A 20,961-nucleotide genomic window follows, 5' to 3' on the forward strand; every position below is an offset into this window, starting at 1 on the left:
CTTTGATCATTTGGGTATATTTGAGAATTGCTCCGCTCAGCCAAAATAACTGGGACCACTTATACATGTGTGCTTTAAGAGCTTTAAGAAATCAAAGCAGTGTTTTACCTCTGGAGCTGCGATGTTGAGTGCAGGGTTGGCCAATTCAAACCTCTCCTGAGATTTCTCTCTGGCCAGACGGGCCGCCTCCTTCACCTCCTTAAACTGCTCCGCAAACTGCAGGAGGAGGGAGAGACAACACAGCTTTAAGTAACTTGCAATTTTAAGTGACTTTAGCAAGAAAATATATCCATCCCAACAAATCTGGAAATGTTAAAACATCTTACAAAATACTGGTCTGATGTATCTAATTAAAATACAAGTAATTTGACATTTTAGCCATTTATTGGTTTCAATACTGGTGGGGTTTTGTTGGGCCAGTTGCTGAACAGCTAAATTAAGTTATTTTGATAGTTTATCATTTAAGTAACTTGGTCTACATGCATATATAGATCATGTCAATGTCAATGGTTAAAACAGTTTTTTCTGAAGGGAAGACATCCAACATATTTTATGTATTATTAAGGATTAACTGATAATTGATTGCAATGCAGACTTTTAGTTAAAGAAAATGCTTAAAGTCTGCATCCCTACACTGGAACTTCCAGTTAAATGTAAGAAAAAATAAAAAATGTGTGAGACAGATGTTTTCTGAAGGTCATGTTTTCTCAAAGCAAATTAAAATGTTGAAGATAAATAATATCATGAGAGGAAGTGTCTAAAAATGTGCATCATGCTGAAGAAAAGAGAAAATTGTGTTTCCATATGCACACTAGAGACATGTTGGGTGAATTATGTGTAAAAATAATCGAGCTGCATCAAACAGTGACAGAATCTGGATAAAATACCTGTTAATGTGAACAAAAATGGGGCATTGATCATCACATCCCCGTCCTCTCCGGGTCACACAGACCCTCTTTTTCCCCAAACCATCCCTGTGTCATATCTAATAAATGAAAGAGTCTTTTAAGTGTTTTTGTCCGGCTGTTGCAGAGGAGTGTGTGTGTGTGTGTGTGTGTGTGTGTGTGTGTGTGTGTGTGTGTGTGTGTGTGTGTGTGTGTGTGTGTGTGTGTGTGTGTGTGTGTGTGTGCGTGTGTGCGTGCGTGCGTTTACCTGTTGCAGCTGCTGCTCAGTGGAGAAGCCCAGGCCGTAGACGGTGTTGGCCCGGCTGTCTGCCCACTGGCCAAACTTCTGGGAGGTTTTAGTGAAGGTCATGTTGGGGGTGATGGTGCTGTTGATGATGGCCTGACACCATGGAGGATAAGAAAACAACAAATAAATTGTGTTAGCATGAAAAATTATGAATTGTGATAAATAACATGATCCTGCACATAAATACAGGATATAAGTAGAGCAAGAAGAGAAGGAGACATAAATATGTACACTGTGTATAAAAGGATCAACACTAACATAAACCTGACATACAGAAAATTCTTGTTATATTCAGTAAAAAAATTTACATTTTGTTCTGAAGAGAAACTCACTTGTGCACTGGAACACATTGTTTTATAATAAAGGTTTTCTTTTTAAAAGAAATTTTCAGATTATTTTCAGCAGTATTCAGATACGTCTTCATAGCCTAAGTTTTTAAGTAAATAACATCTACAGCTGCTGTTATGAAGGTGCATCTTGGTGGAGCTCTGCACTGGCAGGCACGCATTTATCAAGTTACAGTTTAACGGGTTTCAAGGACAAACAATTCACAATATTCAGAACCAATAAGAAGAACATTAATCATTTCTGTCACCTTTAAATGCCGAATTCATTACAGCCCATTGTTATTTTCCATTTGTATGTACTGGACCAGCTGATTTTCATCTAATTATCAAGAGATTCACTGAATAGCTCATTACAGTGAACAAGCTCCTGTCTGCTGGGACTTCTCTTTTTTTCTTTATGCTTATTAGCAATAATAAATAACACGGCAACATTAAAACCACCTGATTGATTATGATTTGTTTTCATCTCATGCACAGAAAGTTCCAAACCTTCATGGGTTCACAATAGGGATAGACCAATTATCGGCCTGGCTGATTATCAGGGCCGATATTCACCATTTTTCCAATTATCTGTATCTGTGATTTTTTTGTCACGTTGCTGATGTGCAATTTTGGCTCTGAAGCAACACCCTCTCACACAATGCCCCACCCACAACACTATCTGATTGGTAACATGTCACAATCAAAAATCCTATAAACAATCAAATAATATGAATCTATCGAATGAATGTAGAGGAATGGAAGGGAGGAGCAAAGTAAAGTAATAAAATTCAGATTCCCTTCCTGAAGAATGACTCAAGTTTTTCAGAGTCAACCAGCCAAGAGAATCATTTAGAGGACGTAGTCATCAGAATCTGGAGCCTTTGCCGTTGTGTCACTTACAATTAAAAACCATAATGGAGGTCTCCTGGAGAACTGTGCGTGCAAATAAAGACAAAATATGCAACAACCAGGCCAGAGACAGAGCTAAGTGAAAAAGCTTGTTGTGGTGTGAGATGGTCTGTTCAGTAATACTCTCAAGAGAACGCTCTGCTGAGGCGGATTTGTTGCCAAATGTAGATTTGTTTGATTTCCAAAAGCCTCAATTCTCAGGGCGCTTTATTGGCACAATTGTCTGATAACTACAAAGTGCAGTTTTTTTTCTCTGAGTTTCATTTCGGTGCTAACAAGATCTGCTGTTGGCGTCGGGACTCCCAGGTGCTTTCCCATTGTTGTGGATGCTGCATTACTAAGGTAGGTGTGTTATAAATATTCTGCTGACAATGTGCACCTCTGACTAATGCATCCCCACCCATGACAGCCACGACAAAATGGAAAACAGATTTTTTTCCCTCGATCTGAAGAATCTCAGGATGGGAGCGCACAGAGTGGGCTGAATACAATGCAGACTGGGGATGTGATACTACACAAAATGGAGTCACCAATGTAATACTAATAACATTTGAGGAAAATACTATCAACTCACAGCAACAAGGTTCAGCGTGTCACTGCTGAAGTTCATTAAGGTTTATTTGATTTTTCACGCAGTCCCACTGTACCTCGTTCTGACTTTATTTGACAGAAATACAATAATTCATTTTTAAAAATCTAATTTGTCTTATAGATGAATCACTTTAGAGTCAATAAATGCCAAAAAGACTTCTGAAAAATGTTGTTTACAAATCAATTGATTTCCCTGTTTTCTTACTTGTTTTTTGTGTCTTGGCCTGATAATGATACCAGATGATCCATGTGAAGAAAGTCTGCAGCTACACTTCAGCAGCTCCTCGCTGACCCCTTTCTGACTGTGAAACGTTCCCACTTCTATAATTTCCTGGCCTTTTGTCTCATTATCAACAAAGACTTCAAATCACTGCCTGAGACAGACAATGTTTGTGTGTGATGTGAACATATGAAATAGCATTTGTGCGTCTGCGTGTAGTCATACGAGTGGTGCACTCCCACCTTAGTGCCGCCCACGCTAATGATGCGGTAGACACTGCGGCTGGCATCGTAGAAGAAGGACACGGTGACGGCGTGTTTGCTGGCTGGCAGCCAGTTGCGTTTGGTGGCCGGGTCGATCTGGAAGACATGAGCTCTGGCGCTGAAGATGGGCTGCTCCCTTTAAAACACACGACAATAAAAGAGAACATATTAACTTCATTTCAATGGTGATTTACCAAATGATACTGTGTGTATTCAGGCAGGTAACGTGCCTGAAAGCAATCTGGCGCTCCCCACAGTTTCTGAGTGCAACACCTCTGTTGTAAAAACAGATCTCAAGTCTGTAACAGTTTGTCAGACGTGATGTAGGTGCTAAAAAACAAAACTCATTTCTGCATAACAATGTTATGTGTTGAAAACTAATGATGGGATCCTACCCTCTCACTGAAGTTACAGGGTGCAGAAACAAGTGATGGGGGGCCGGAGTGGCTGAGACAGAGACACCATTCACCCTATTACAAGACACTGTGAAATGATTTTGAAGCTGTTATTTTAAGGTGAAAAAGTTACATAATGTTGCTTTAAATGCACAGTATTCAAACAGAGGTATGGAATAAAATAAAACACCAAACACACGAATGCACAAACAGACACACAAATGCTGTAGGAACCAGATTTCATTCTTTGATAATCTACACAGATCTTTATGACTGCAGAATGGCTGTGTGGTTACCATAACAGCAGACTCGAGCTGATATTTGACATTGAAAAAAATGATGTGCTTGTGACATTTATGAGTCATTTCCTTTGATATTTTAACATCAGCAAAGACAAATTAGTCAGGTTTTTATTACAGATTTATTCAACTTCCCAAACCCGTTTCTGGGTATGCAGCATCAGTGTGGCATCAATTTTCTATTTTTGGACAAGCACAATTATTACATTCAGTTGTGTTGTTTTCCATTAGTTTGTCCTTTTATTGTCCCAGGAGCAGCCGCTGACATTAGTGCAGTAGTAATCTCCGAGCTGATGACTTCTCTATAAAAAATAAAATGATGTCCTTCTTTTAACTGGTTTGAGGTCATTTCTATCTGTTTTGTAGTGAATAACAGATATAATTGAACTCATTTGCAAAAATCTCAAAAAGGTGTTTGTGGTTTTCAATTAAGCCTGAAAAGAGCAAGGTCGGGGCCTTTTCTCAGGAAAGAAGCTTAGAATGACCACAGTGACGATTTATTTTAACACCAGATTAAATATATAAAACACTGAGACTAGAACAAATCATAACCTCATTTGTTTAAAAGGCTATTAATCATTTCGTAACAGTTTGTGTCACTTTCCACATGAATCCGTTTTCTGCCTGAACTCGTCACTCAGATCCATCACCAACAGTGAGGTGAGCCTGAGGTCAAATATTACGTGTTAGAATAAATCTGTCAGTGCGTGACGCTCCTCACTGAGCCAGTTATTCTGGAGAAACTCACCTCAGGGTGAGCAAACAGTTTCAGACTCTCGTTCCAAGTCTCATGAAAACTCAATCTCCATTCGTATAAACTGATCTGCCTTCCTGTAGCTGTTAGGGCTGCATCTAACTATCAATGTCATTATCAATAAATCTGCAACATTTTTTCACTATTGATTGATTGATTTATCGTTTAGTCATAAAATGTGAAAAATGCTCTTCAAAATTTCCCAGAGTGCAAAGTGACATCACATTGTCCAACCAACAGTCCAACACCTAACGACTCTTCATTTACTGCCATAGATCCTCACAAATATCACAAAATCACTTCTTCGACATTGACATTTCAACAATATTGCTGGGATGATTATTGGTACATTGACAAATGATTTACACAAAACATTTTTTGATCAATATTCATCAGTAATGTGGATGTAATGACTAAGTGGCTAAGGGCAGGTATTAAAACAAGTTACATCACTTTATTGTAATGCAGCCTTTAAACCAGGAAAGACAAGACCTATGCCATATTACAATTTAACGATATCCAAAATCTAAGATGATGTACAGGTATAGTCTCATATCACAGGAGGATATATTAGCAATATACTACCGGCCCTTTTAAATGGTTTCTTTTGGATGGTATCTTTCAGAAAAAGCCATCATTTTCAGTTGATTATCTTTCATGTGCTGCTTTTAAAATGCATCCACAGTTATCTTTTAGAGTGCCAGTTTAAATAGATAGAAAGATCACACACACACACACACACACACTAAACTGATTAAAGCCAAAGGGCTGAAACATCTGTACTCATCATTAAAATCAACTGAATATCATTATCATTTCATTTTGTTCATCTGTTTGACTGCGTATCATTAACTTGTTTGGCATTTTGGGACTTCACTCTTCCACTAAGCGTACAACGATGGGCGATAAAGCTATAAATAGAGACAAAAATACTCCCAATTTCCAAATGCGATTGTGTTTTTGAAGGACCTCGAGGTCATTGATGCTCTCCTGGTGTAATGAGGCTATTGGTGCAAATGAAGCTTAAGATTTGCTAACCGCTAGCAGTCCAATTAGCCGTCCCGCTCTCTTTGAAGAACTATAGACTCGCTGTGGGGAGTAACACAGGATCACACGAGGAAGAGGAACTACGAGGGCACTTTGGCAAATTCATGCAACATTACACGGCTAATAGAGTTTGCATAATGTTAATGCATTCAATGAGCCATTCCCATCGCAAGTCAATTATACACTGACATTAATTAGGATAATGTGTGCTGTGAGGAGGCTCTGTTCTTTGTCTAAGCAAGAGAAATAATCATTTATATAGGTCAGCACCGGCTATATGAAGCATTGTTCCCACTGGATTTGGTTGGAATAACTTCACATTTGCATAGAAACAATAGTCGTGATTGTTCCAACACAGATTACTGAAGCTGCAACTGACAATAGACAAATGCAGAGCAGCCAAGGGAGCGGATTCAGGTGCAGGAAGCAGCAGTGAGACACAATGAATATCACTGACTGATGAGACAGATATGTGTCGAAGTTACCTGAACCACATGGAGACTGGACAAAAATGCCACACATGAAGAGCAAACTACTAATATCTTAAATATCTTGATTTGGCTCTGAAGATTTGTTCCAAATCAATTATTCTTCTTCTAATTTCTCACGGGAGCTACAGAGGGACTGTTGCTTAGTTGCTGCCACAGATTTGGGAGAGTCAGTCAAGGACTCGGAATCAGAAAGCATGAGGTTTGACTTTTAGGTGACATTAAATCAAAAGATGCAGGAATTCATTTAATAACATTTTTCTGACCTTGTATTCAAGTCTCTTTACTTTTGTGGTACTTGGACGCTGAAAGCAGATCTTTCACAAACATTTCTTTAAAGGGCAGACACTTTTGTCTTCGGCAGTGAGCAGAAAACAGTGAAGGCTGTCACCAAGGGCGTGTGTTTATGCCAATCAACTGCACAAACATGAGTAAAGGCAGAGACATTACAGAGAGGAGACAGACCACTGAAGACTTTTTAAATAGAAAAGTCTGTATATCACCAGAGATGGTGGTTATATGAAACTTTTCCCGCCCCTTTCCCCAAAAAGCCAATCATGTGCTTTACCACAGCTGAACAGGGAAAGATATCAGCCATTCACATTGTTGTGAGCGCACAGTTGACAGATTCACAACACTTTCAACCGATTTGGTGCGTTGCAACGATGGCTGCCGAGTGGCAAGACTTGCCTATAACGACTTTGGTAAAAGTACAAGTTAACCTGTCACCGTCTCTGCTGCTAACGCTATGCCCAACAGACTTCAGGAGGCATATGATGGAAACAAGACTGGTAACAGCAGCTGAATATAGCGTTTAACACACCGAGAAGCACTCAATTATTAAGGTCTATTTTTCCACACTTGGAGCAAAGAAATGAAGAAAAGTAATGTGGTCATACAAAAGCAGCATGCTATTCAATCAACCAAAGAGCAAAGCGTTATGAGCTGAGGGCCAGAAGAGAAAACTTTAAGTTAACTGGTCATTACATCAACACATACAGACTCTCTCTCAGCACTGGTAACGTGTCCCACACAAACATAGTCTTTGTTCCACATTTGGTTTGTTAGGATCTGGTCACCCTACATGCAAGCTAGGAGCTATTTAGCTTAACTGACTGTGGCTTTGACTTGGAAGCTACATTTCAGTTTTATCCTACTGCACTTCACTGCAGCAGTGTCGGCCTAATTAGTTCAGTGCTGCCAACTGTTTCACAATGAAGTTACTTGTTCTTAGAAAGTTGCTTTAAGCCATGTGAGCTTTTTTTTTTTTTTACTGGAGATATTTCAACATTTTTAGCAGGAAACGTGTAAACAATCATGCTGCCTTCAATTGCAAGATGGAAGCTGGTATTCCTGACTTCCAATCTAATTGCGTCCCGCTGGTTTGCTCTGGAAAACGTGGATGCCTGCAGCAAATGGATGTTTGTATGGCAAGTCTGTGAACTTCACAAGCACCCACAGCAGCTGATTTAACAAATAAGAGCACTTATACGGAGACAGGAGGAGTCGGCTGCTGCTGCAGCCTGCAAAGACTTCTATTAAGCATAAATGGAAGTGAAAATGATGACTACAAAGTTGTTGTTACAGCATGTTTCACAACACAAACAATGCATTAAGTCAAAAGTGACGTAAAGATAAAAGGTAATTGTTCACTATGTGTGTTCGCACTGCTGTGATGTCAACTGTGTTTATGTCGGAGGAGTTTTCTTACTTTTCAGAATTTCAAGTTCCAGTGTGCCTTCACTGGGTATGCTGGCTCTCTGTTGTGGCTAACTAGGACACTCGAATGCAACGACGCCATTCATGTTTTTATTTACACCTGCTTTTCCCTCTATAACAAGCCAAAAATGTCTGCCAATTAAAAGAGAAGCAACTAGCACAACAACCAGCAGCGAGGTGTTCAACACTGCCACACAGTTCTTTTAAATGCTAACAGTGCTGATTTATGGACTAACAAAGCTGCGTGTGTCGTTTTCAGTAAATCTCGGGTGTCATATTCTTAATGCGTTGCTAGCTGTTTGGATGTTTGTTTGGTTTTCATCAGGTGTGGATTGGGTTCACACCTGAAACACCAACCATGATATTACAAGAATACACCAGCCATACAAACTTGTGGCCTTAATGCTTTGGATGGAGACTTTGTCAATTGTTCTTCATGGAAAATCTGGCCACTGCAGAACTGTTGTCAGTCACGTATAAGAAGAAAAGTTGCAGGAAGTTAAAAAGTCACTAGAACTTGAAGTAGTGAAGACAGACAAATACAGGTTGTTTGTTTTTTGTTTCCTTTAGTGTTAAAGACAGTCATTTAAGATTATTTCTACTTGTAACCCAACAGAGTGATGTAGTTTATGGTTTTTTAATTGATTTTCAGTTAAATGCCTGAAGTAAGGTCTGTGGTTACTACAGGCTTAAGATACTTACACGTTTTGTTCTACGACATAAAATACATCATTTAATGTCCCACAATTTAACTATAAAGTGCTGATGTGTCTTAAAAACAAGCGAATGCTAACAGGTGGCTGAATGAGACTACAGACGTTGTCGGGGAGATTAAACGTCATCACACTGAACACTCATCTACTCACTAGTCCGTCTCTACAGGCCGACTCTAGCTACAAACTATTCTAACTCTAACTTTACAACTTGTAGATTGATCAATTTACAGAAAACATGTATAGTACCTGTGTAGTAAGATGCTTAGTGGTGGTGATGTTCGAGTCAATGCGACCGCCGGCTGCAATGTAGTCTGTTTACAGCCAAACATTAGCTTTTTTACTTCTAGTGTTTTAACTTACGCTTCGAAAATCACAAAAGTGGTGTTCATCTGTAGAGATTTTCTAGTTGAACATGAATCATAAACTGTATAGACCATATTCACATGGCAGCCAATTTTCCTCTCATATCACGCTCAGGCTGGGAAGCTCAAATGCTGGGATAATGTTGTGCTGTTTTGCTCCAGGTTGCAAGTTGTATAAACGTAGGGAATCTGACAAATTGTTGTCATTTCACCGTTTCCGGGTTGATCAGCAACTAAAGAGATGTAGGACAGTGAAAATCTGGAAGGTCGTTAGCATTCAACCACATCCAGTTAACATTAACTTTACCGTTAACATCCATTGCGTTTCACTTCCAGACTTGTAAAAACTATCAAATGGTAAGGTTAGCTCGGAAGTGGTTGAATGCTAACATTAGTGGGTACAATTTGATATGGTTGAGCATGTAATGGTCAGTATATTTGATATTGGATTAGCCTTGATTAAATTAAAAGAGGACTGTTGGATCGTGGCGGTTGTTGAGTTTTTGCAAGACAACAACCAAACCTTGAAACAGACAGGGCATCAGAAGGGCACCATGAATGTTGCTTTCAAACAATAATATACCAACTCCAGCATTTATGTGCATGAGTTATCACCTCCATCACCTTTAACAGCTACTGTGCAGCTGCCCTTGAGCAAGGCCATTTTAGCAACAATTTATCAAGTGAGAATAAGGGAGTAAAGAGACTGTAATAGAAATGTGTTGATGGGAGAGCAACGAAGCGGTTTATCTTTAGTTTAAGAAGGATATTTTTATAACAAAACGTTTCGGGGAGGACAGTTTGATTTGAGACACAAAGTATTTAATTACACTCAATAAAACTAATTATTTGGCTGCATAACTGATGAACAGGACTTTAAAGGCAATAAGCCAATAAGCTAAAATAAATAAGAATTAACTTCAAAGTGAAACAGCTTCTGTCGGGATTTCCTTTCTATCACATTCTCATCTTAATGAGAAACGATGACTGACTGCTCAGCTCCTGGCCGTCACAGCGGATCACACAGAAATTAATGTCCCGTCATTCATTTGGCCCATCTCGACGTCGCCCTGTGAAAAGCCCGTCAAGTTAATCAGCTCAGACAGGAAGCATCACGTCGAGGTTTGATGATATGAGCAGATTAAAACTGGATTAAACTCCTCCTGAGGTGAGGGAGAGCAAACACGGCACAGCAGCTCCACAGTCACAGAAGCCTTGTTTAAACTGATGCAGTGCAGCAGAGAGGGGTACAGCCTGGTGCGTCACAGTGTCTGCTACGTTAAACACACCTGATCCAATTAACGTGAAAGTGTGTAGCTCTTAATTAAATCAGGTGATGTGAGAGTAAAACCCTGCATGACGAAGGAGACAGTTATTAATACCTGTCAACCCCTAAGAGCTGCAGACAGAGGAAGTGTTCAGATCCTTTATTTATGTTTCAAACCTCAAAATGATTCAGTTTCCTGTGATTGAAGACAAGGCAAAGCAGAAAATCTTCTTCATTTTGCCATGGCTTCAACAATTCAGTTATCAAAACAGTTAATATTATCATCCAATCGTATATTGGTTGGGTTTATTTAATCTAAACAAGCAAATCGTATTTTGACAGATCTTTGGATGTTTTTAGCAAAATCTTTATTAGTAAAGATGTCAAATAAATGTAGTGCAGTGAAAAACACAATATTTCCCTGTGAAAATGTGGTGGAGTAGAAGTATAAAGTAGAATAACCTGGAAAAGTGAAGTACAAGAACCTAACATAAAATACAGTACTTGAAAATAGTACTTAGTTACTTTCCACCATTGTCGACAAGTGAAATGTTAAGATGAAGTTGATGAAGATGAACCCCACAGGAAGACAAGTTACCAGATTTATGTTTAAGAAAAAAAAAAGGAAAAGAAAAACACTTGAAGGATGTGATGTTGATGGAAAAGTCAGGTAAACAACTGAAGTAGACGGGGACTTGGTTTTTGGCTCCATACAGCTTGTCCGGTGTTATCCAAGTTTCCTGAAGATCCCAAATCGATTTGACAAGACTTTATTTACACCCTTTTAAAAGCCAAACTCTTCACTGTAGCTGCTAAGCTAAAAGCATTCGCACACGCCCTGCTTGACATATGTACACGAGCTTGACCGTGCGTCAGGGGTGTAGATGACATCTTTTCAAATCTATTTGGGATCTCGGGGCTTCTGGAGACTTGGATTACACTGGACGAGCTGTATGGAGAGATTTATTTTTTGGTTGTTGTTACACACTTTGAAACAAGTCCAAATGTACTTGTAGTTGTTTACGATAAGGCTGCAACACAGTCAAGCTGTGAAGCTCCAGAAATGTTTTGTGGATTGCAAAACTTGGGTCGCACTGCTGGGTCATTTTTGAGTGAACTTATCCTTTAAGATATTAACTTAAATAATGTAGCAATGCCAGCATGTAATAACTAAAAGATGAGAAACTCATACAGTCTTTTATCGGATCATTCCTAAACACTACAGATTTATTATAATGGGTAGAAAATAATGCACCATGCTTGAATGAAATGTGTGTTTAAAATCCTAATCTGCAGAGTAACTAGTTACTATAGCACATAAACATAATAGAGTAAAAACTCAAGTACAGCACTTGTAATTATATACAGCTCATACAGCGGTTACTTGTGTGCCGAGGGTAGCAACCTCCCGCTGTGAGCCAGAGGCCTAAATCCTGAGGGAAGGTCGTCTGGATCAATCACTGTTAATCTATTCTAGGTCAAATATACATCCGCCCATCCATCCATCCCCCCCCATCATACTGGAGCTACACACTCACTGCGACGCATCCACGCATGAGTGGAGGGAGGACTGTGTTCAGATTACAGCTCAGTAATTAAACAGGTCACCAACATGACAACATGATCTTCAGGGTGGAGAATACCAAATATAATGTCTTTGTATGCTTGTTGTAAATGTTACTATGAGTTCATCTGTTAAGGGAAATGTGGGACATATTTCATGATTACATAACCAAAAGGCCAGAAGTTTGACATGACCATCACAAGTGTCTCATGTGACTTCAAACTGAATTTTCTCCCTCGGTGTGCAGCATTTTTACACTGAAGTTAAAGCTGCAAGTAACTATTTTCATAATTTATTAAATTTATCTACTGCGAGCCAAATAAACAAGTTAACTGTGAGTACTTTGTCTTCCTCGACTTGAAAATTTGAGATGTTTATGGCGATGTCTTCAGATCTTCAAATCCAAAAGATATCCAGGTAATCACATCGTGTTAGACAGAAGGAGAGCAGCAAATCCTCACAGCGACAACCTTGAACTATAATCATCAAAATAATTCTTTCTCTCTAATGCTGACTGTTAAATAGGCTGCATTTATATAGCTCTTTGTAAATTAGTTCTAGTTCATGTCTACGGATTATCAAAAGCTCTATTACACGTCACATTCACCCGTTCACATTCATACACTGATGGCAGTGGCTGCCACACAAGGTGTCAACCTGCTAATGAGGAGCCAAACAGCGCTTTCTATTTTTATAGCAGCCCACGATATTTCTATGGTCAGCCATTCACACACACTCACATGGCGATGGAACAGTCACCAGTTTCTTGCTCGAGGACACTTCAACATGCAGCCGGAGATCGAAGCAACAACCTTCTGATCTGCTCAGCTCTACCTCCTGAGCCACAGCCAGGTAACACCAGATAAAACTAGAGCGGCAGTCAGAAGACTTCTTGTACTCAGTCATAGACACCAGCCACCTAAATCCGCCTGATTCCTTTTTTTTTTTTTTAAATCAAATTCAGATTATTAAAGAAAGTGAGACAAAACGTTCCTGGATCCGTCCCTTCCTCTGGATCCACACCAAAAGTTAATGTGGTCTATTCTTGGCTGAGACACATCCTCCATCCAAGTTTTGTGGAAATCAGTTTCATGGTTTTTGTGTAATCTTGCTGACAATCCAACCAACAAACAACCACTAGAGGACGCCGCTCAGAGTCAAATCGGTCTCGCGTAGCTCTCCACTTTTCCCTTCACCACCGTCCAACTCTTGTTTAATTCCTGTCCAATCTCCTCCCGGCTATTCTGTGGTCAATGTCTCTGTGCCTGGGCGAGCTCACATCAAACAGATGTTTAGATCTTCTCCCCAACTTTTAAAACTTCTTCCTCTTGTCCTGTGGCCATGTCTCGCTTCAACTATTGGCTACACTGTCCCCCATGACTACAGGCGTTTCTGCTCCGTTGGTCCATATCTGTAAGTTTTCAGAAAACTTGCAGAAATACGGACAAAATGAAAGCAGAGTACGGACCGAGGGCTCGGTCCGTGTCCAAACACGCATCTTATGTTGAGCATAAATTAGCTTTTGCATGATGGCGAGATATACTGTAGATATAGACCCACATCAAAATTCAAACAGTGGCTCTACCTCCTGAGCCACAGTCAGGTAAAACCAGATAAGGTAAAAAAATATTAAATAAATAATTGTCTACATTTGTAATGTCAGTTGTGCTAAAAATAGAGATTATAAAGGCCAATTTTTGTTACCAGAGGAGCTCTTCAGAGCTGGTTTTGTTTGGGGAAACTCATTTAAGTTGGACATCTATGGTATTCTTCTCTGGATTTTTTTTATATATATATATATATATATTTGTATTCAGGGTCAGAGTGCAGCAGACAGAAAAAGACAGGCAGGCAGAACCTGGGAGACACAGGAGAGAAAAGCTCTGCTGGGATCTGAGCCCAGGCAGGCTGGGAGGCCAGCAGGGGAACGCAGCTGAATCCTCAAGTGTGGTTGAAACCTCTGTGGGCTCGACCACTGGTCATGCCTTTCTAGGACATCTTATCTTCATGTCTTTGTATTCGTGTCTGCAGCGGTGTGAAGCGGGGAGGGGGCTGCTGGATCTGATATCTGATGATTTTGACACAGCTGATGGATTTAAAAACTACACCTTCTCTCAGAAGAAGTTCTGAAAGTTCGCCTTGAGAAAAGCTTTATTTGATATTCTGCCACTGTCGGAGAATTGGAGAGTAAAGCAGCTGATTCTGAGCTGAAGGCTGAAGCTTTACGTTTTCTTTAATCCACCACTGTCCTCTACATTCTCCATGAAAGCAGAGCAGCGACACCACAAAGAGAAGGAGGCACACAGCCCCGATGCCATCAGCTACCCTCCACCCTCATGATAAATTAATTACCATGAAGCATTCAGATGAATTTGAGGTTATGAGTGTACATACCAGATGAGGGATCTGATGAAATATCGGACTAAGCCAAACAAACAGCCCTTTTCCTCCTCCAGTCTGTCTCCTGGAGAGGCTTCTGCTGAGCATGCAGGCTCTCTCTCAGCTTCACATTCACACAGAGGAAATAATTCCTCTCAGGGACAGGAAAATATTACAACGGTATTTGGCTGCTGAATGCTGCAAAGGCCATAAACAGAGGGACTCGTACGACCGCTCCATCTGGACGAGCTGGAAGACAGACAGCATGAAGGCTGAGTTTTCTACTGGGAGCGACAGCAAGGAGGCTTTAATACACTTCTTCTTAACCTACAGGGCTGCATCCACTGCAAGCCTTCATGAAATTACAGCCTGGACATCTTTGATAACAGTCCTTTACCTCCCGTAGAAAAGAAATAACATCTCATATACAGTAGATGCAAACTGAGAGTGATGTAGTGTCATGAGCGGAGTTAAAAGACCAATCAAGACAACAAGCTATTGAATTAGACATTTACGCAAGGATTTGTCTTAAGTTACGCTGCCTTCGAGTCGAGTTAAAAATACGTGAATTACGAGTAAAGCAGGGCTGCAAACTATATTGATTCAGCATCGACATGGCAAAGTGCACATGTCCAACAATCACACCACAGGACATACAATGTGAAGTAAAGCCGAATAACTTCAACACGTCATGCTACAACTTCCTGCTGCTTGATACAAAAGGAAAACTCACATGGTTCTCATTTTCCATGAAAGTGTTTTCCAATCTACAAGAGAAGTCTGTCTATGATTAGATAATCGAATCCAATTTGAGGGTCCTTGGAAACATGGGAGTTTGATGCTTGTGAACAATTTTCCCAATATCATGCAGCTCTAGATTAGACTAAGCTGACAGTTAATGAGACGCTACAGGCAGCTTTTCTTATTTTATCGATTAATCAATCAGTCAGTCATGAAAAATACCCATCACAATTTACTAAAGTCTAAGGTGACATCTTTAAATGGCTGATCAATAATCCAAAACTCAAACATCTTGTGTTGACACTGATATGAATCAGAGAAAAGCAGCAATTCCAGAAGCAGGCACCTGGAATATGTGTTCTTATGATTAATCAATCATCAAAATAGTGCCACTTCATTTTCTGTGAATCAATATTTGCAGGTCTACTCTTCATGGGTTGGATCTGCTCTGAAAGGTGCCTCTTTAAAACTGAAATGACTCATACATGAAAACTATATTTGTTTAAACAGAGCCGACAGGGACACGAGGGCAGTCGAACCCAACTGAACAGGGATAATTAGGGGTGATGCAAAATGTGGTAAACTGTGTTCAGAGTAACTGCGGTCTTAAAGTGCAGTTCACAGTTCACACTCTCTGTCTGCCTCAGAAAACACATTTTCTCCTCAATGATAATGACGCACCACATTATCAGAGCTGATAATGAGTCTGCTTGGATCCAGTGTAATAAATGTGACAGCACTTTGTGAAATCCCAGTACCTGGAAGAAGCATTTTATTAAGCAGGAAAGAGGTTTTATTTTTCTTTTCTTTTTTTTTTTGATGTGCAGTTCCACAGTCACTGGCGTTTAAATGCCACAACTTTGCATTATTGTTTTCAAAAAGTGAAGTCTGCAATTTGAAGACTTGAAGAAAATGTTTCATACAAAAAGTCCTCGACGACTTCACAGTAGGACAAGCTCATCAGCTGACACTTTAAATCCACCATACAGTGCTGCAGTGCTCCTGAGCAACACACAACGGCCTCAGGTCCTGCAGTGCAGCTGCTCATGTCTCATTTCACAAAAAAATATAATCAATTCATTTATATCAGAGCTTGAATATTATCATACCATTATCGATACTTCTATTTTTGATCATCTTAAAAACAAAATTAAGAAAATGCTCAGTGACTCTCGGTGTAGAATAGGGTACTTTTTATTCGGTATCTAGTTGCCAGCCAGCACACACACACACACACACACACACACAGACACAGACACACACACACACACACACACACACACACACACACACACACACACACACACACACACACACACACACACACACACACCCCATGCTTGTGCTTGTGCTGTCTGAGAGCTGTGTGTCTTTGCCCCAAGTCATCACTTTCTAATCCTCTCTTGCTTCTCTCTTCATCTCGCCTCTTAACTTCACTACCCATTCACCACCCTGAATCTCTGATCTGTAAAACAGAGGCTGCACCATCCTCTCTGGCCCTGCAGTCACACCTGACCAATCGCTTCTGTAGATGAGAAAGTACTGTCCAAACTGCCAATAACGGAGTCTATAAGCTCTGCAGGCTGTAAACAGCCTGGGGTTGAGGAAGCTGCAAAACTTGCTGCCAAAAGTCCTTTTGGTTGTATTTTAAAGCCAGTGTTCACGTCTGAAACAGCAAATCAGACAGCGGGCAGGAAAAGAGCAAGAGGTTATGTCGGGGTCAAAGATGTATACAAATGACCCGACACACAGCTGGGTGGGAAATGATGAGTCATTTCATTAAATAACAGCAGAGCAGCAAGAGTCTCAAATACATCATTGGTAATCTTAATTCCAACGGCAAAATCTGCACCGTAATCGTAATATGTTACGATGCAGACATATATAATATATATGTAATATTGTTGATATATCATGCTCACCTCCTTTGGTTCTAAGATTTCTCAATACCACATGCATCATACAGTATATGTAGAGATTTTTTAGGCCTTTCAATTTCTGTGAGTTTTACTGCATTATGTAACCACAGATTTATACAAAAGGGCATGTTCAGAGGAAGGGGAAATACAATATAACGCCTGATCATTCCCCCTAACCAGAGAAGCATTAATAAATCATCAGTCACTCCCCCCGAAACAACATTTCAGTTTTGATGCTCAAAATCTGGTAAGGTAAAGAAGGACCTTAGAAACCCTGCGAATAACATAGAGCTGAAACAATACGTCTATAAATTGATGGTCAAACACATGAGATTTCACCAACAACAACTTTGGTAACTATTTAAACATTGAAGTCATTTTTTTTTTTCATTATTATTATTGCAAATTGATTATCTTTTACGTTCTGGATAATTATATTTAATTTGTTTCTAACAATTTAAGAGTAAACAATCAATTGATTAATAAAAATTGTATTATATTATGTTACAAGGTAACTGAAAGATCAACTTATTGGAAAACACACAAACATCAAACAAATCACAGCGATCAAAAGAAAGTAGCAGTCAACAAAAAAAACAGCGACCCACTCACCCCCTCTCCACTCACACATGCAGGTAAACAGGTGTTAAAAGATTCTTAGACATTTTAATGCTGAATTAATACATATTATACTATAAAGTCATTTATCAAGAAAAAACGTCAGATCTTACATCTACTGGTTACAGCTTTTCAAATTTTCATTGTCTTTCATTAGGTTAGGTTATGTTATGTTAAACCTATGTGCTTAAAGTTAAGTCAAATCACTTTATTAATTTAGCCCAATATCACAGATTTTCCTCAAGAGGCTTTGCAATCTTTTATAATCCGTTCTTAACACGATTCTAATTAGAGCCCGACCGATATATCGGCTGGCCGATATTATCGGCCGATATTAGGCATTTTCCAAACTATCGGTATCGGCATTTATAATGGCCGATAAATGAATATTTAAAAAATAAAATAAGAACAGACGAAACACCCTTCAACCATGTTATGAGTGTTGGCGTTGCATATTTATTCCACCAGAGGACACTCTACAACGTCCCTGTTGGTGGCACTCGTGTTTAGAACGCCACAAACCCGACAACCAGCTGATCCAGCCAGAGTCGGGCAGAGCGAACCAGTTACCCACGACTGAGATCATCGGTGGAGTGTGTTCATGGCAACAGTCATGAGAAATACATTGCTTGAATGACAATAAAAAGAACATTCTCATCAGTTCTCTTAACTCAAATAAGCATGACAAAATTTGTGACTACCATGTCCAGTTTTGCTGCTGTTAGCCGAGAGTGAAACTGACTTAGCTAGTTGATGTTCCTCTGTTCTGTTGTGACAATAAAACAAACAAGTTTATCTTTAAACTGCATTATCATATAATTTCAGTGAGGACTCATAAATAACTACAAATAACTAATGTTACGGAAATCTGTTGTATGTTTTGTTACACGTTTCTGGATTTTTTATATATATATATATATATATATATATCGGCTGATATATCGGAATATCGGATTTTTAAATCACCAAATATTTGTATCGGTATCGGCCTTAAAAATCCTTTATCGGTCGGGCTCTAATTCTAATTAAAGTGACACAATCTACAGTCTTCGTTCTGTGTAAAAAAAATGATTTGTGGCGCTTCAATCAGACGTGATATTAATTGGATATCTGCCAAGGTTTGAGTACAGAAGTTCCTCTTTTCTGTTTCCGCAGACGGTTTTCTTTGCTTTGTAATGGACCACAACGCAAAAAGGGGAATACTGCACTAAACTGATGACTAATTTCGTGCTTTTGTTGAGCTTTAAAATGCATTTTTACACAGAACACGGACTGTAGATTATTGTCCCGAATCATTTACATTACATCACTTTAGCAAACAAAAAGGATCAAAAACTGTTTGATGAATAAATGAACATGTTCTGCTTTAAGACAGACTTTGAAAAAAATGCAAACTTATCCTTTATCTGAGCTGTCAGCTTTGTTTGCTGGTCCACTGCAGATGTGAGGCTGCAGATGGTCTGATGTAACTTTAGTTTATGCAACAACTCACACTATATTATTCAGACTAAAGCCTGAGAAGAGCAAAATGTATAGTTGAAAGGGCGAGACGCTGCTGTCAGGTTATCTAAAGAAAGAGAGAGAGTATTCAGACAGTCATATTCAGCCTGCCAGCTGCTCATAAGCCTGGAAAAAGAGTTCAGTTCAGTCTAAATGAGAGCGTCAGCTAACAGCATCATTTTTCAACGTCTCTGCATTAAAAACTGGAACTCTGCTTTTTGTTTCATTCTCTGGGGAGTTCCGGTTTCTTACAGACGAGAAAATGTGTTGTTTTTTTGTCTTGCTTTTCTTTTTGTCGTTTCTTTGTTCCTCTAAAAGCATTTCTCCTTTAAGGGTCCGCCTCCTCTGCCCTCTGAGAGTAAGTAAGCCTCGTGTCCACATTCCTGAGCCAGCGAAAGTGTTTGGCTCCGTCCGGCAACATGACACGCTACAACTACATACCAAAATAGCACCACGAGGGGAAACACTAACTCATACTGTAGCTGCTCAACAAGTCAACAAATCTGCAGCACAAACCACAGCATTACATATAGGATGCAGTGTTTTTACACCACTGCAAAGCCTAGAAAAAGTTTTTCAGAGGAAGCTGACGACTAAACTACTCGACCACAAGCTCTTAACTCCAGCTCTGGTTGTGTTGAACAACAGCACGGCACTTCACTTATCTGAAGGTCAGCTCCTCTTGCATTAGTCCGACTGATAAACTCACGGCCGTCTCGCATTGTGAAGGTGACAAAAAGGAAGAGTGCTTTCTGTATTCAGGATATGAAGGTCAGGGGGGAGAGACACAGAGAAAGAGCCGATCTTTCATCGCGATCCTCCGGCGGCACTGCTATTCACTTGCTTGCCAACAAGAACCGGGTGAAGTGGAGTGAACAGAACGAGAGTGAGCCGAGAAGACTGTTTATTCATGCGATTGCAAATGTCTCTAAAACAGCAATTAAGAAGCTCTTCTCCCCACAGAACAGCTGGTTTCTCCTCGGCCAGTGGGAGGACGCAGACGCCGAACAGTTTTTATGGTATTATGCTGCAGATTAACTGATCATGTTCCTGTTGAAACCAAAGTTTAGACGTCCTCTGTGCTGCAGAGGGAGGCTGCACGGTGACGTTGAGGCAGATTTCAACTGTAAATGTGATGATGTGGACAGAAATAGCATCCTTCTCCCGTATGACTCCTCTGTAATTATGAAGATAGATGATGATACTGTGACCTACCTTGCCACATACCATATATATATATATAGTATTCATACACAGTATAGACTACGTACTGCATTTCAACAGCTGTAACAAGTGGTTATACTGTAACCTTCTTATAAGCTTTACAGTAAAGGGAATAATTAATTTTAGAACTCATGTTCACTTTTCTTTCTGAGAGTTAGGAGATAATGAGGCCGCTGACTCTTACGTGTGCCTGTGTGAAGTGTGGAGCTATAGCCAGACATGATTAGCTTAGTGTAAAATTGAAAACAGGGGGAAATAGTTAAGTTCCCCTGCTAAAGTATGAAAAAACACAATGTCATTTTAGAAGAATTACACGCTCCATTATCTTTTTGGCGGGCAACAGACGGGCACCAAGACCCGGCCTCCTCTGCCTCTGACAGACTTGTGTCTATCGTTTACGTATGGCGAAAGCTTCGGTGCCTTCTTCCCATCTAAAAAATGTAGAAAATAATCTGTCATATTTTCG

The 20,961-nt window shown here is 39.8% G+C and overlaps 1 protein-coding gene across 2 annotated transcripts in view; it reads right to left on the reverse strand.

Moving 5' to 3' along the window:
- homer3b (homer scaffold protein 3b) overlaps positions 1-20,961 on the reverse strand; it is a 64,961-nt gene that overhangs the window by 37,551 nt on the left and 6,449 nt on the right. For both annotated transcript variants that reach the window (XM_084355585.1, XM_084355584.1), the window contains 3 exons: positions 3,483-3,639; positions 1,153-1,284; positions 109-216 (listed from right to left, as the gene is read on the reverse strand). In XM_084355585.1, coding sequence (XP_084211711.1) covers positions 109-216; positions 1,153-1,284; positions 3,483-3,639 — 397 coding nt within the window. The remainder of the gene's footprint in view (positions 1-108; positions 217-1,152; positions 1,285-3,482; positions 3,640-20,961) is intronic.

Source organism: Pagrus pagrus, assembly GCF_965226575.1.
Source record: "Pagrus pagrus genome assembly, chromosome: 6".
Taxonomy (NCBI): Eukaryota; Metazoa; Chordata; class Actinopteri; order Spariformes; family Sparidae; genus Pagrus; species Pagrus pagrus.